Source organism: Amblyomma americanum, chromosome 10 (assembly GCF_052857255.1).
Source record: "Amblyomma americanum isolate KBUSLIRL-KWMA chromosome 10, ASM5285725v1, whole genome shotgun sequence".
Classification (NCBI taxonomy): Eukaryota; Metazoa; Arthropoda; class Arachnida; order Ixodida; family Ixodidae; genus Amblyomma; species Amblyomma americanum.
In genome coordinates, this window is record NC_135506.1 from 47,129,102 (window position 1) to 47,145,492 (window position 16,391).

Below are 16,391 nucleotides of genomic sequence, written 5' to 3' on the forward strand. Positions count from 1 at the left end.
TTCAATTAGTTGACGCTGCCACTAATATAGTGAGCTGCCACCTGCCAGTGGAGACGAGCCTGGTGATGAATGAAGCCATGGCTTGGGACACACCTGCACACGGTGCACCTACTTAACTGCCGTATGCTGCCAAACTTGTGCTTAGCCCTTGTGTTTAATATGTGCGCTGTATGATGCTTTTGCAGCACTGGAAGCCTGGTTGGAAATTTCTAAGCACAGTGGTTGGCACCGGATTTAACATACTGTACTTGCTCATTAGCATACAGTGCCGTATGGCTGCAAATCAGAGCTATACGGCTTCCACAGACTCTTCGTAGTTGAAGAAAAATTCTTCCTGGTCCAGGTTTGAACGTGGGGCCAGGGATGAATTTTTCTTCAGCTACAAGGTTTCAAAAAAAGCTGTATAGCTTTCCATTCTTGCCATATGGCTGTGCTTGGGTTGATGCTAATTACTACCTTATTACAAATCTACGCTACCTTGGGTGATTCCCTTAAACATTGGACCATTAACACCCTGTTGTTATGTCAGGCTTGCTTGCAGTTAGCGGTGTGTAAGAGTAGAAAGGTAGGAATCAGCTGCGTGTGTAAGGAAGTTGGGGGCATTTAATTAAGGTGACTATTCAGTGCCAAGCTCTCCGTGGCTTTGTGTTAATGCAGGTGCCCTTCTGATGCCTCTTCCTTACCCAACAGCCACAGCCACACTCACGATGAGCTGCCAGCAGACAGCAGCATCAAACTTGCCGGCTGTCCCTGCTACAGCTGTCAGTAGTCTTGCAAACGGTGAGCCTATTTGATTGTTGTGTGCCGTGACACATATGTAGCATGTGCACTGAATGAAGGTGTGTTAGACAGAGTGACAGTGGAAGCTCAGTTGAGCACTGTGCAATAAAGATAAAAGTGTGATAAAGATTATCATACGGCGCTTAAATCTGCTCGTTGCCATTTCTTCACCCACGATTTACCATCAATGTTAAAGAATAACCCTCGTAAGTTCTGGCAGACGATCAACCCTTTGAATCATCCTGATATAACTTACCAATGCTGAAGGAGGCAGTGTTCCTGTGGCTGAAAGCGCACAAGCTCTTAACGACGCATTCACCTCAGTCTTTATTCAAGAAGTTTATTCAGTCCCTGCGACTACGAATCATTCTAATACCTCAATGTCCGAAATGGTTATTAGTGAGACTAGTATCTTATCTTTACTAAGGAAACTTATAACGACTGTCAGCGTCTGATCACCTTGGTTTTATTAACAAAATACAGTAGCCGACGGGTAATTTGGACTCCAATAATTCGGACTTGTAGGATATTTCAGACCTCGATGAGGCACCCACCATCAGTCACTCCACAGAAGCGCATACATATTTGCGATGGATATTTCGGACTTGAAAAGTACAAAAGTTCGATTTTTCGGACTAATTTCAGTCGCCTGCAGGACAAAATTGGCCATCTTATCGGCTTTTCACCAGCGCAAAAGGCGCCATCTTGGATTGAGGTGGATTTGCGCTGCAGTTGGATTGGCTTGACATACTTTCGGCGCCTTTGCGTTGTGCCTCCATCGAAACGTGGCCACTGTGGTCAGGTTCCAACCCGGGTACTCCTGATCAGTTGTCGGGCGCCCTAACTACTGAGCCACCGCGGCAGGTCTCACGTTCGCCATTCGCTGTTTCGTCACTTGGGTTTCTCTGACCGCGTCGACTGAGTGGCGCTCAGTCATCACGAAGTTACATTCGTTTGCCGTTTTATGATTGCGTCCGGTGGTTCCGCTGCTTTTAACGAAAAGTGCCTTATCTTAGCGTGTTTGACGAGCTGTGTGGTGCACACTTGTGTTGTGGATAACATGGTTCCGCCGGGCCTGTCAAAGAAGCGTGGGAAGTATTCCAACTAATTGCGGTGACCTTGCTGTCTAGCGTGTACAGTGAAAGCACAACTTTGGCGCAAATACAGGCGCAAATCGTCGCCAGCAAGATAAATTTTCCGCAAGGTAAAATCAGTGACATTTTAAAGCCGATTTCATCTCTATAAAGCGAGTTTTTTGTACTTCACGGATATTTCGGACTGTTCGATTATTCGGACCATTTCTCGGGTCCCTTCGAGTCCGAAAAATCGGTCGGCGACTGTACTCAAGAACTCATCTGAAGATACCCATCGCATCTTGTCCGCTACTTTTTCGCAATCTCTTTCATCTGGTTTGGCTCCACGTGACTGGGGCCTAGCTAAGGTTGTGCCTATTTTCAAGTCCGGTGATCATTCTTTACCACTCAATTATCGACCAATTTCATTAACTAGCATGATTCGTAAACTCATTGAACACATGATTCATTCGCAGGTTTTTAACTCTTTAGAACAACACATCATCTTTAAATACCAACATGGCTTCCGTTAAGGGTACTCGTGAGAAGTGCAACTTGCTGGTTTCATCCACGAACTTCATTAATCTGTTGATGCTGGAATTCAAGTCGTCTCCATATTTCTTGATTTTTCCAAAGCTTTCGACAGGGTACCTCATAACTGGTTATTAACCAAATTAACACTTCTTAATATTCACCCTCTCGTTATTGCATGGGTTAAAGATTTTCTCTGTTCCAGGTTTCAGTTTACCAGTGCCAATAACCATAATTCGTCTCTCAGCCAAGTACATTCTGGCGTCCCACAAGGAAGAGTGCTTGGCCCCTTGCTTTTTTTTATATTTATTAACGATTTACCTAACTCCATTTCTTCCCAACTGCTTTTTGCCGACGATTGTGTAATTTATCGCAAAATTTGTATTAACGAAGATTGCCTAGCCTTACAATCCGACCTCGAGACAGTAACAGCGTGGTGCTCTACTTGGCTTATGCAACTTAGCCTTTCCAAAATAACATTTATGTCTTCTACTTACCGAATGTCTCGATTTCAAACAGCGTATTCTTTAAATAATACTCCAGTCGAGTTGGTAATCACGTATAAATACCTCGGTCTTCACGTTCATTCAGACATCACATTAACCTTATTCTTGCATCTGCTAATCGGTCATTAGGCCTCTTAAAACATAACTTAAAGCATGCTCCCTCTCACTTCCGATTACGTGCTTACACCACTCTTATTCGACCTAAAATTGAATATGCTTCGGCTATTTGGGACTCTCAGAAAGCATATTTAATAAATAACATCGAACCATTGCAGAATCGCGCAGCTCACTTCATCTGCTCTGACTATTCACGTCATTCCAGCATCACAGCCTTGAAGAAACGCGCTGATCTGCAAGGTCTATATCTCCGTCGTAAAGTTGCACGCTTATCTCTTTTTCATAAACTAGCCGCCACGGTGGCTGAGCAGTTATGACGCTCGGCTGCTGGCCCGAAAGACGCGGGTTCGATCCCGGCCGCGGCGGTCGAATTTCGATGGAGGCGAAATTCTAGAGGCCCGTGTACTGTGCGATGTCAGTGCACGTTAAAGAACCCCAGGTGGTCGAAATTTCCGGAGCCCTTCACTACGGCGTCTCTCATAGCCTGAGTCGCTTTGGGACGTTAAGCCCCCATAAACCAAACCAAACCTTTTTCATAAACTGTATCATCACTCAACGCTTCATAATAACTTTTTTTCTTTGCCTTCCTCCATTTTTGACCGCCGCGACCATCCGTATAAAGTTAAGCGCTTGTCATGCCGTACATCTAACCATGCACATTCATTCATTCCACGCACTATAACCAACAGGAACGCTCTCCCTTCAGATGTTGCTACCACCACTGATCCGGAGAAATGTTATAAACTAATATCTGCCACTACTTCTGCGTAACATCTTTTAGTACATTGTTAACTTACCAGTGCGTTAGGTTTTTGTCTTTTATTTCTGTTATTGATAATTCTTGTTGTTTTATTTTCATGCCGTTGTGGATAGAATTGTATAACTTGTATTAACTTTACTCTGTTAATGTTTCTGTTTCTTGCCATTTATGTTTTAATGTCTAATTATGTTGTTTTTTTATTTTTATTCCAAGGATCCATATGCTTTTATCTGTTTTTGTTTGTAGTTTCTTGAATTCTTGGCTTATTTATTTATTTTGATTACTTGCCTTTACCCCCCCCCCCCCATGTAATACCCTCAAATTGAGGGCCTTTAGGGGTACTTTGTATAAATAAATAAATAAATGTGTATAATGAGTGGAGTGAGTCGCACCAGGTTTAACGCACTTTTGCTATATCAAGGAAAAGTTAGTGAATTGTTCTTTTTTTTCTTGCTGACAGTTTCCGTATTTACACATTTGTAAGTCAACTGGAATGTACCGTATTTACCCGAATGTAACGCGACCCCAATTGTAACGCGAGGGTCGACTTTGCGAGGGCGAAACTGCGAGAAAAAAAACACGATTGTAACGCGAGGGTCGACTTTGCGAACGCGTTCGATCAAAGACGCAAAAACGCGAACACGAGGAACCGAAACTATAGAACACGAATGTAACGCAGGAAACAAACTAGAGGAAAAGTCGAGAGCAGCTTTATTGAAGTACCTGCAAACTATGTCTTATCTTCATCCTCGCCACTGATGTCGCCGTCGCTGTCATCAGAGCTGGACTCCTCTTTGTGACTAGTTGTTTCCCACAACAAATCGTCCTCACTTCCGTCGAGGGCATTTGAAATACAGTCGAACCCGGATGTATCGAACCCGCATATTTCGAATTATTGGCTATATCGAACACACAGATTACCCCCTTGAAAATACTATGTAAAATTATAGGACAATTGCGTAGTATATCGAATTCCATTTTCGTTGAACATTCGATATATCGAACGGCGCGCTGCGCCGCGCCCCTGGAAGGTGCGCTTTTCCCAAAGACATTCGTGTCCGGTCCTCAGAGGTAAACTTTTCCGCAGAGTCAGTCAGCAGGCTCCTCCTCTGCGCATGCGCGGCCGTTGCCTAGCGATGGAGATGCAGAGCCTTTCCCCCGTTCTTGCGCCCCACCGGCGCGAGCTCTCTCGCTCCTCCTCTACCGCCGGCGTGTGCATTGGGCAAGGGCATTGGAGCTCATCGAAGAGAGTGCGCGGCTTGGAGACGCGGCGACGTTTCCAAGCCACGCTTCCTGGGAAAAGGGAGAGAGAGAGAGTGAAGGGTCGTCACGGTCGCTCGTGGGCCAGGGGAGATGAGAGAGCCAGAGAGGGCTCAAAAAACGAACATAGCGCCTTCGACGGCATATTCCGCCGATCTTTTTCCCCGCTCTCTTCTTTCTTTTCCCTTTGTCGTTCCTTCGCAGCCCCGTTGACTGTCGCTCGAACAGGCTTTGCTCGGACTGCTCCATCTGCACATCGTGCGTGTTGTTGTGCGTACCTCTGTTTCAACGTGCCGTGTGTAGCGTGTGTGATTGCAGTCATCTGGTGAGCTATGGCATCCGCGGACATAAAAAAAGAGGAAGAATCTGGACTTTGCAAGAAAGCTTGAAGTAATCCGGCGTGTCGAGAATGGAGAAAAGAAGTCCTCCGTGGCAGACGCATTCGGCATTCCGCGGAGTACTTTAAGTACGTTGTTAAAAAACAAGCAGGACATCAAGCTTAAAGCAGGTGAGGAAAGTTGCTCGGGAGCGTGTCGTGTGCGCCCTGCTGCTTTTGACAAAGTGGAGAAGGCACTCTACACGTGGTTTCTTGAAATCCGAGCGAAAAATATTCCCGTGGATGGCCCGACCTTAATCGAAAAGGCCAAATGGTTTGCTACGGCTCTTGGCGAAGAGAACTTTTGCGGTGGCACTGGATGGCTGCAACGGTTTAAAAACCGCCACGGCATTGTAGGAAAGGCCATTTCAGGCGAAAGTGGGGCTGTCAGCAGCCAGGAGATGCAGCAGTGGCTTTCTGAGGAGTGGCCGAAGATCACTGAGAAGTTTTCGCCTGCAGAAATCTTCAATGCAGACGAAACTGGTCTTTTTTGGCAAATGTTGCCGAATAAGACACTCGCTTTTCGTGGAACCACATGCCACGGTGGTAAAATGAGCAAAGTGCGTGTGTCGGTGCTGCTTGCAGCCAACATGGGCGGCTCGTGCAAGCTACGGCCATTCGTGATCGGGAAGAGCAAGTCACCGCGCTGCTTCAAGAACTGTAAACAGCTTCCCATCCGCTACGGCTGTAATAGGAAGGCTTGGATGACACGTCAACTTTTTGTTGAATGGCTGCAGGCTTGGGACGCTGAGTTGGGCAAGTCGGGCCGCCGAGTTTGCCTTCTGGTAGACAACTGTTCGGCCCATCAAACAACTTGCAAGCTGCAGCACATCGAATTGAAGTTTCTCCCGCCGAACACCACAGCGAGACTGCAGCCCCTCGACCAGGGTATCATAAAGGCATTCAAGGTAGGCTATCGGAAGCGACTTATTCAACGGCTCCTCATAAACCTCCGCATGGGAACCGATCTCAAGATTGACCTGCTTGGCGCGATCCAGATGATTACCGGCGCTTGGGGCGACGTGAAGCAGGCCACAGTAGCCAACTGTTTTGGCAAGGCAGGCCTTGAAGTGGCCAGAGATGAATGTCCGGAAGCTTTAGATGACGATGAGTGCTTGCAGGACGCGTTCCGCGACTTGTCCAATTTTTCCGGCACCGTCCCGCCCGAAGTTACTGTTGATGACTTCATTAACGGTGACAGCGAAGTTCAAGCAGTAGCCGACCTCGCTGATGAGGACATTGTGGCCGGAATAGCTGGCGTTCAAGACAGTGATTCCAGCGACAACGAGGGCAACTGTGTTTTCGAAGAAACGCGTCCGTGCACAGCCACTGAACTGGCGTCAGCATTCAGCCTGATTCGGCGCTGTTGCGGCGAAATGGAAGGCACTGGGCTCTCGCACCTAGACAGTCTCGAGAAGATTGAAACTAGTGTTTTAAACTTCATTTCCCAGAGGAAAAAGCAGCCCAAAATTAGTGATTTTTTTTCCGTGATATAAAGCGCTTTCATATTGTGTGCACATGCTTTGTGATTCGCGGCTGTTCCAATTGGTAAGCCACAATTTTTTATGATCGCGAGTGCTTTTTTGGCCTATATCTGTATATCGAATTTTCGCTATATCGAACTATTTTCCGGTCCCCGTAGAATTCGATATATCCGGGTTCGACTGTAGAATATTTCTTAAATGCGCGGTGGACTGTTTCATGAGGCAGCCCGTACCAAGCAGCTGAAACCCACTGGGCAACAGTAGATGCACTCGGGCGTTTCAGTCTCCCTGCAGGTGTTGAGGTAGATCCACATTCAATTCAGTCCCAAAACAGCTGCCGCAGGCGATCCTTGAACGGCTTGTTCAAGCAAACATCCAAGGGCTGAAGAATGGACGTCATTCCACCTGGCATAAGAACCAAATGCGTTCGGTCACGCTGCAGCTTTTCTTTCACGCCGGGTGTGAGGTGACCTCGAAAAGAATCCAGCACCAATATTGATTCTGGATGCAGCAATGCACCTGGCCTTCGGTCCCAAACACTGGAAATCCAATCTATGACGAGTCCCGAGTCCATCCAGCCTTTTTCGTGGCAGCGCACTACAACATTGTTTGGAAATTTTTCTTTCGGGATAGTCTTCCGGCGACAAATTATGAAGGGAGGGAGCTTGCGACCATCAGCCAAACATGCGAGCATTACTGTTATCCGATTCTTTTCATTTCTAGTACTTCTAATCCGAACTTTGTGTTCACCAGACTTGTGCACTGTCCTAACCATTGGCATATCAAGGTACACGGGGGTTTGGTCCTCATTCCCGATGTGTCCAAGTGGCATGTTCGTAGAGCGGCGGAGATTAATGACATACCGCTGAAACGCGAGAAGTTTCGACTTGAAGTCCTCGGGTAGTTTCTGACAAATCGAGGTAGTGCGTCGAAGGGAAAAACCGGCCCTTCGCATGAACTTCGGTATCCAGCTGCGCGATGCCTTGAATTGGTTTGGCGCCAAACCCGCGTCTCGCGCAAGTTCACGTGCTTTGCACTGAAGCATCTCAATGCTCACACCAAGAAGCCGGGAACGTTGTTCACCAACAAAGTCCGCAAGACGACGCTCCAAATCCGGAAAGCGGCCTTTCTTGGGACCACGGAAACCTTTTCTTTGACTGTTGCAATTGAACAACTCCTGGCGATGCTTCCTCCATCCCCGTATCGTCGATTCGTTGATGTCCAGGCTCCTTGCGGCCGCTGAGTTACCGACCTTTTCGGCGAGTAGAATAGCGTTGCGCTTGAAACCAGCGGTATACTGAGCGCGAGAGCACGCCATTTTGGATGTAGGCACAACAAGCAGGCAGGAACACACCAACGGGTCGAAGCACAGACCATGCGGCTATGCACTGCCCGAGGAGTCGGTGGCGTAGGTCACGTGGTACTATCGTGGAAACAAGTGCCCAGGACGCGCCGCCAGTGGCCCAAACGGACCGCTACGTCACCAGAATAAAAAAAAGGCACATCCATTTCACGCGCCAAGGGGTGCTCGTCGTAGAATCACCTAGCAGTGAGAAAAAGGTGCGTCCATTTCGCGCGCCAGTCGTTCGACACTCACGAGCGCGTTTGGTCCTTTCAAGGTGACTCGTTGCTGGCGCCAAAAACAGAAAGTCATGTTGGAAGTGCAGTAATTAAAGACAAAAATGAAAAAATGATACGACTGCCACAGTATGCATCGGTTTTTACTGCCGAGAGTTATGCAGTCTTTGTAGCCGTAGACCAAATAGTAAAAGAAAACATTAAAAATAGCGTCATTTACACCGATTCACTGAGTATGCTCAAAGCGCTGCACTGTAGAAACGCCGCTGAACCCATTATAGGAAACATCATACATAACATAATTAAAATAAAAAAACAAAATCATAACATTATATTCTGCTGGGTGCCCAGCCATGTTGGAATTGTAGGTAATGAGAGAGCAGATGCATGCGCAGCACAAGCTCGAATTGATCAAATAAAACAAGATAACATACCACACAGGGATTTTTTGAAATTAGTGCACAGTAAACTCAGAATTAAGTGGCAGGCTGCGTGAGAAGAACAGGCAAACAACAAACTGCATTCTATAAAACCCGTTTTAGGAGAATGGAAATCATGTAGACATCAAGAACGTTTTACTGAAGTTATTTTATGTCGGCTACGCATTGGGCACACACACCTTACACACAACTTTTTACTGACAAAACAAGACAAACCTCTCTGCGAAATGTGCGGCGATGTACTCACTGTAAACCACATTTTAATTTCATGTAGAAAACTGGAACAACTGAGAAAAAAATATTTTACAACACTCTACAATGAATACATCCCATTGCACCCCAAGTTGCTTTTAGGTGATCAAGCACTGGTTGATCTTTCAAGTATTTTTAAGTTTCTTAATGAAGCCAATGTTTTAAACAAACTTTAGGTATAAAAAGTGTAACATTTAACAAAAACCTAACCTTGTGTTTGGCGCATCATAGCCATAGTTGCTTTTGCGCCATTAAAATCAATATAACTAACTCGTTGCTGGCGCCCTCTCGTTGGTGTCGTCTGCTCTGCCTTTTTCGCGTTTGCACCGCATTCACGGCTCGTCCTGGCCGTGGTTCGCGTATTGGTTGACCGCTGAATTTGGAGCGCGCGACTTTGAAGGAGCAGGTCAATCGATACACATGTAAATGCGGCACATTAAGCGAGCTTAATAATGAGTGTTTGGTGCCTTTCTTAGCACTTTTATACCTAGGATTCGAATGTAACGCGGGGGGTGTCTTTTCACTTCTGTTTATGGTAAAAAAAACTCGCGTTATATTCGGGTAAATACATATGTCGACCCCCTTCGATCGCATGTCAGCAAGAAAACTGAGGTCGCTTAAGCTTCGCTTTTACTATCTATCCGGCTGCTGTCGGCTGCCGCGCATGGGCACATTCCAAAACAAAAATGTATTAGTTACTGTACTACTCGTCCACACTTGTGCCATCGTCTTCACTAGCACTGCCGTCGTGATTGCTGCTGCGGTCCGTTGTTCTAACGTCTAGCAAAATCACGCATTTCGCTAACAACCACACCATGATGTTGTGTGGAAGAGCTGAAAATTTTGCCTCGATGCTCCCGCCACACCTGTATCGCCCGTTCCTAGATGTCGAACGCGCGGCCTCACGCATATTTATTCGTTTCTTAGGCGTAAAGAATGACAGTCATCTTGAATGCAGCCGTGAACGAGCACTGGACGCTTATCGGACTCAGAGCACAAATAGTGATTGACGAAATACTGCATTATAAACTTGTGAAACGTGGGCGGCAGTCATTAGATGCATGAGAACCAAAGTGAAACTACACGTGAGCGGCGTCGGCTCTTCCGTTAGCTACCGACGCTCCCCAGCACCGCTGTCGTTCCGAGTGGCGGTGCCGCCACTATTGGAACAGTGGCCCTTCCAACTGTCAACGCTCCCTTGAGCATTGAGTGCACAGTTTAAAAAAAGAAAAACTTGGAGGATGTTTGAGCTTTCCCTGTAATAGTAGAACGCTATAGCGCATTGTGCTGCCTCCGCTATCTGCAGCCACATGTGGAGAGGGGTGTCCTGGTTTGCTGCTTATCAACAGCCGCCACCTACTGCCGTGCACAAAGACGGGGTGCCAGTTCTACGCATTGACATAGCAGCTGCACAAGGCCAGCATCAAGGGGAATGTGATGGAGCAGCTCAGCAAAAATTAAACCATGCTGTAGTATCCCTATTATCTCGTTTGTCGCCTTTATTTATGGTGTCATGCTTTGGTTTTGATTTTAAGCCGACCCCCCCACTTTAGATTTTCAAATAAAAAAAAAATTGGCTGTGGTTTAGCTCTGGTTAAACCTTGAGTGACGCGATAGCTACAGCTGGCTGAGTGGAACTTGCTCAGTTGAATTGCAAAGTCAGTCTTTCGCCGCTCCGTTATGCCGAGTGGTCCTTCTTCATCTTCGGCCCCCTTGACACGGAACATTCGCACAGCTGTTGCAGCTTGATTTCGCCGGTGCGTCGCGCCGCTGGCAGCAGCAGCTGCTTCACACCGCGTCATCAGCCACGGCGCCGCCAGCAGCTGCTCCGCATCACGTAACCAGCCAGGTGATCGTGGAAGCGCCGCCACGGTCACATGCTGCCGCCACCCTGAAGGCTCTAAATGCTACCGTTATGTGGTTATCGCTACAAAATAGGTTGACTTACAATTGTTTAAATACTGTAGTTGGGTGTGTAGTTGGGGGAATCATTTATTTGCACATGTGTGGGAACAGGTGTTTGTGTTAGGCGACTTTTGGATCAGTGGTAATCTTTCCTTGGTATCTTGCTACAATAAGTGCTACTCAATCATTCCTTTTCACCCAGTGGCCACAGCCACACCCATGGCAAGCTGTGGAATTTCAGCGGCCTCAGATCTGCTGGTCAACCCGGCGATGGTTGTAGGCACCCCTGCAGATGGTAAGCCCTTTGACTATTGTTGTGCCAACACATATTTGTGTGCATGTTGTATGAACTGATTCTGAACATAGGATCCACAGAAGCTGTATTGTGTGTGGCCATAAATGCATTGCAAGCCAAGCTATTGGCCCCATGTTTGATGCATTTCACCAGGGTTTGAGAATCATGAGCACATTTTAAAAGCCCCATCACAAGAAAATCCAGCAGCTTTAGTGAGTGTGTGTACATACAGGTCGTACAGGAAATCACTTCGACGTTTGTGGATTTAGTGTTTGTCTAATCAGTTGGAAAGAACACCCCTGTTTCATTTCTCAGTGTGCAACGTGTGTTAAGGTTGAACGGCTCACGATGACACACTAATGTTTTCGCCTCCAGCACATGAGCAGTCTTAAGGGCCCTCTGAATTTTTTTACAGGTTCTGCTAAGGTAGACAATGAGCTAGACTTCAGGCTGTCACTGCTTCTAAAGTTCTCATGGGTGTACTTTTGTTTTTGTTTTTCAGCCCAACAGCTAGGAAGGGCTGCACCAAAAAAGCCTGCTGCTCGTGTTTCTAAAAGTATGTTTCCATTTCATTTGTATTGGATGATGCGCCAGGTACAGACCGCCTTGAGTGCCTGAATGAATTCTCGGTTTCAGTAGCTGAATCCTGCATGTAGCATTTAGCAGCAGTAGTCTTGCTGTTAATGCTGCCTCTCTCTGCGGGCAGCAGGCTTTCTCCTTCCACTTCAGACGCTTTTGCCCAGCTTGCTCTAATTGTCCTTGTAGGCCTGTGGCCTTCATTGGCACTCATGTAAAGTGTCAGTGCTGGATTTTTTATAATAGGGAAATCGGCTGCACAGGACAGTAATTTGAAGTGTCTTTAGAATGCTTGGAGCATGTAGCTACACAAGGTAAAGAGATAAGCTCAGAATAGCTTTGAGTGCACCTCTCAGTAAATGGGTATTCCATGTAACTATGGCAGTTTTAAGCGCGTCTGGCTGCATAAGTTGTGAAAAGCTTGGCACTCACAACTATTAACCATGACGATGTGGTCAGAAAGGTCTGCAAAGATGCTAAATCAGGAGCTAATTTTACGTCTGAAATGATGTATTGTGTACTGTTGAGTATTTTGAATACAAAGGTTGCAAGGAACTTAGCAGGTGGGAGGAAGCTGTGGCATATGCATGCTAGGAGTATTAAGGGAAAACTTAGATTTGCAGGTGGGAATATTCAGAGAGTTATAAAATCTTTTCATACAGATGCAAAAATAATGTGATAACAAGATCCTGAATGAGACTTTACATAGTGCACTTTAGAATTTTTGAGCTGTGAGGCAGGGTGTGGGCTAGTGACAATGGTGAGATGTTGCCTAGATTTGGAAAGGAGGCAGGAAAAAGGAGCACTCCAATGTACCCTATTTGAAAGCTAGTGTATCGCTTTAACAAAGGAAGGTGAATAGCAGTTTTAGCCGTGTAATCCCATGGAAAGGTACCAAGGCAGGGTACATATTAAGAACGGATCTTGTTAAGGAACAAGAAATCTTGTCTTAAACCATTCAGAATTGACGCTCAGAGTTATAAATTGCTGGCATCATAAAAGCAACACAAGTAAGCATAATACGAAGGAGCGGCCATGAGAGGACTGTTGATGACTGTCATGTATGGAGCTTGTACTGTTTGCTTGTTTGGTTGCTGTAAAATACCTGGTATAAAGCATTAATTGAATCAACCACTCTTTTCTTCAGCTCTTGGAGTACCTGTAGTGGGAAGTGGCTTCGGTACCCCGGGTGAAGATGGTCAGGTTAGTGTGCACATTTGCTGTTTGCCACATACAGTCAAAACTCGATGTAACGAAACCCGATTTAACGAAAATCTCAATTTAACGAAGGTATCCTAATTCCCCCTCAGACGCCCATAGGGTTCAATGCTTTGACTAACCCGAAATAACAAAACCGATTCCGTGATCTGTCCCGATTTAACGAACCTTTTTTCGAGAAATAAAGGTGAAAAAGTGTTAATTTTTGGTCTATTTTGTAGACAGCACCCCAAAATTTATTGATTGCGAGTCAGCGGTAACAGCGCGGAGCATCTTCATCCCGTCGCTTTTTTCAAACTGCGCGGCGCAAAACGAGTTAATTTTGAGTCGAGCTCACGAGATGGCGCCAGCAGTAAAAAAGTTTCGTGCCACATTTCATAGATGGCGCTGTTGCAGTTCGCGTGTTTTTTTTGTGTGTGTTTGTGTGTTGTGCTCTGTGTTCGCTGTTGTGCGGATTTCCCCGTGCCTTTGAACGCACGTCTTTGTCAAGCTCAGCTTGTTAGGCCTCCATCAGTCTAGCCTTGCTATCGTGAACGCGGACGTGGTGTGTGCGAGCAAGCGCGCCGCTAACCCTCCTGACTAGCAGATGGAGCCCTGCAAGAAACGAAAAAGGCTTACCCTGGACGAGAAAGCGGACATAATTCGTGCTGTGACAAGTGGACAGAAGAAATGTGACGTGGCTGCATCACATCTCATTGGATGAAGTGCCCACAGGCATAAGTTTCTCAGACTACGTGAACGCCGACGCAAACGCAGTCACAACGGAAGTTTTGACTGATGCCGATATGTTGCGGCTTGTAGGAAGCGTGGTGGGAGTGACGGCTGAAGACGCTGCCGACGACCCTGCAGGTGCCGAAGCTCCCGTGCCGACACCAGGTCAGGTGATGGATGCTCTCGATCTGCTGCGACATTTTGCCGGCGCACACGAGGGGACGGAAGACGCGCTGGACGCACTTCAGACCTACGAGAAATCGGTGCGGCCGTTGCTCACAAAGCGCACGCAGGCAAAGATCACCGACTTCTTTGACGGAAAATAAATTTGTAGTCCCCTCGGGCCTTTCTTGTCGAGTAAGAATTTTTGTTGTTTCTTTTCATACGCGCTAGCGGCGCCGGTCGTGGTGTTGGCGCTACCCACTCGAAAGTAGCGCGGTGGGTCATGACGATGACCATACGGACCCCCAAAGATTGCGCTAGTTGTATGATTACCAACTTTGGCACCAATTTGTCATTAGCTGTGTGGCTTGCCGTCCCGTCGGCGGTATTTAGGGAAGATTGTTGCGCCGCTAGCCGAACCGTCCTTTGGGTCGGTGCTACCGGCGTGAATTCGTCACACGCGAGTGCGACGAAAAGTGAAAATGGTACGTGCTAACCGATACGATCGCGATAAGCTGGTTCGGTTTATGCGGATGCAAAATGCATTATGTTCAATGGGTGCTCAGTCGGGGACTTGACTTTACTACTTTTAAAACGAAAGTACTGTTTAAGCGGGTACGTTTTAACGAGGTTTTACTGTAATCGAATGTACTGAATTATGTGCCCAAGAAATGCCTCATTCAATTTAACGAAGTTCTCGATTTAACGAAATAATTCACGGCTCCCCTCAACTTCGTTAAATCGAGTTTTAACAGTACTCCCATGTATAAGTATAATAAACATAGGTCAGCCCCCGAACTTTTGTTGCATATAGCAAGAGAGGGGGTTGATCAGCTAAGCACGAATTTTTTTGCATGTAGTACAGTTGACCAAAAGCTCGGACTCATGATTTTTCAGACATGCTTGATTATTTGCACTGTTTCGCAGCACCAGGACACGGACCATAAAGCCAAAATATATGAGCACCTGATATTTCGGATGCACCACAACTGACTGCCCAATTTTCGGACCTTTCATACTCTCTGCCAATGCCCAAGCTGCCATACAATTTGTACAGCAAAACCTCATTAATTCAAACTGCAGGAGAGACTGAGAACTTGATCAAATAAAATGAAATTAAAACTTAAAGGGAGTCTTATAAATTTTGAAACTGAAATTCTGCGAGTCACCACATTGTGCCAGCATGTTTTTGAATTCATAGTGCTTTTGAACGTCGCCCGTCGCACAAACTTGAACAGCAGTCAGAGTTTGTGGAACTCGTGTGTGCCTAGCTTTTCATTCCGAATGCGGGAAGAGTAGCAGGAAAGCTAATGGGAAGCGTATAGCTTCACGGTGGCTGCGAGTTCGGAAGAAAACGATGGTGCATTTCAAAGCGAGGTCAGTGCACCCACGGAAAAACACCGCAAACCTGACTTTTCTTCCTAAAACTGTAAACAACTTAGTTTCAATGACAGGCAAGACTCCTGTCATTATATGCAAACCACTGCAGAGTGCATATCGTTGGATATGGTACTGATTTTGGCTCTAATCACTAGGTCTAATTATGATGGCCAAATCCGATTGTGCGCTTGCTTTGGCTGTTTGTTGGTTTTTATCATTTCACCATCTTTTCGTACTTGTTCCGGGGCCTTTGTACTGTGGGTGCCACGCAGTTTGCGCAGTGGCATGTTTGCTTTCGTGTCTAGACTGTTTCTACCTGTGTGTTTGTCAGCGACATGCCCACGACAGGCAACACAGCCAGGCCAAAGGTCAGTTCGATTCGCCTGCACTACGTGAACTAGTTCTCACGGTGCTGCACTTCGCCATTCATTTCAGCGGTGCAACAAGATGGCACTGTCTGCACGACGCCATTTGTTTCAAAAAAGTGTATACCTGCAGGTCTAGCTCAGGAAAGTTCAGGAAAACTGTGCACCTCTTCAGAGGTCGGTGCCAAAATCGTGCAGCCGCAACCCCCATGGAAGCAGACAACTGCTAGCGCTTTGTGATAAACAGCGGAGATACTCAAATTATTCCACTCGTCGATGTGAACAGTGCCTCACATGGGCCCGCCGACTCTTATGGAACGTGATTGGCCACACGAGAAGGTGGCGACTGAGGTGGGGATGGCGGCCCATGCCAGCACCTTGCTTCTCTTTACGGACCCGTTACTGGCATCTTTCCTTTGTACTAATAAAGTTAAATTAGTACTCGAGGCCGGTTATGTTAACTAAAAAGTAAACACGTGCATGCAGCATGATGCACGTTGTTGCAACAATCGCTTAACATGAAAGTCGTCGCGCGCACACCTCAGTCATGTTCAGTAAAACAACACACGTGCATTTTGCTGCTGCGAGGCTGCATCAAGGCTGATTCAGGGCAACACTTCAC

The 16,391-nt window shown here is 46.6% G+C and overlaps 2 protein-coding genes across 5 annotated transcripts in view; one reads left to right on the top strand and one right to left on the bottom strand.

Moving 5' to 3' along the window:
• The window catches only part of LOC144107912 (uncharacterized), a 65,215-nt gene that overhangs the window by 31,573 nt on the left and 17,251 nt on the right, over positions 1 to 16,391 (bottom strand). The window lies entirely within an intron of this gene.
• Positions 1 to 16,391, top strand: part of LOC144107911 (uncharacterized) — a 37,322-nt gene that overhangs the window by 14,619 nt on the left and 6,312 nt on the right. Inside the window, exons 5-9 of one of the 2 annotated variants that reach the window (XM_077641141.1) lie at positions 10 to 102; positions 658 to 780; positions 11,265 to 11,357; positions 11,860 to 11,913; positions 13,081 to 13,136. In XM_077641141.1, coding sequence (XP_077497267.1) covers positions 10 to 102; positions 658 to 780; positions 11,265 to 11,357; positions 11,860 to 11,913; positions 13,081 to 13,136 — 419 coding nt within the window. The remainder of the gene's footprint in view (positions 1 to 9; positions 103 to 657; positions 781 to 11,264; positions 11,358 to 11,859; positions 11,914 to 13,080; positions 13,137 to 16,391) is intronic. The other variant, XM_077641142.1, reaches the window with a different exon arrangement.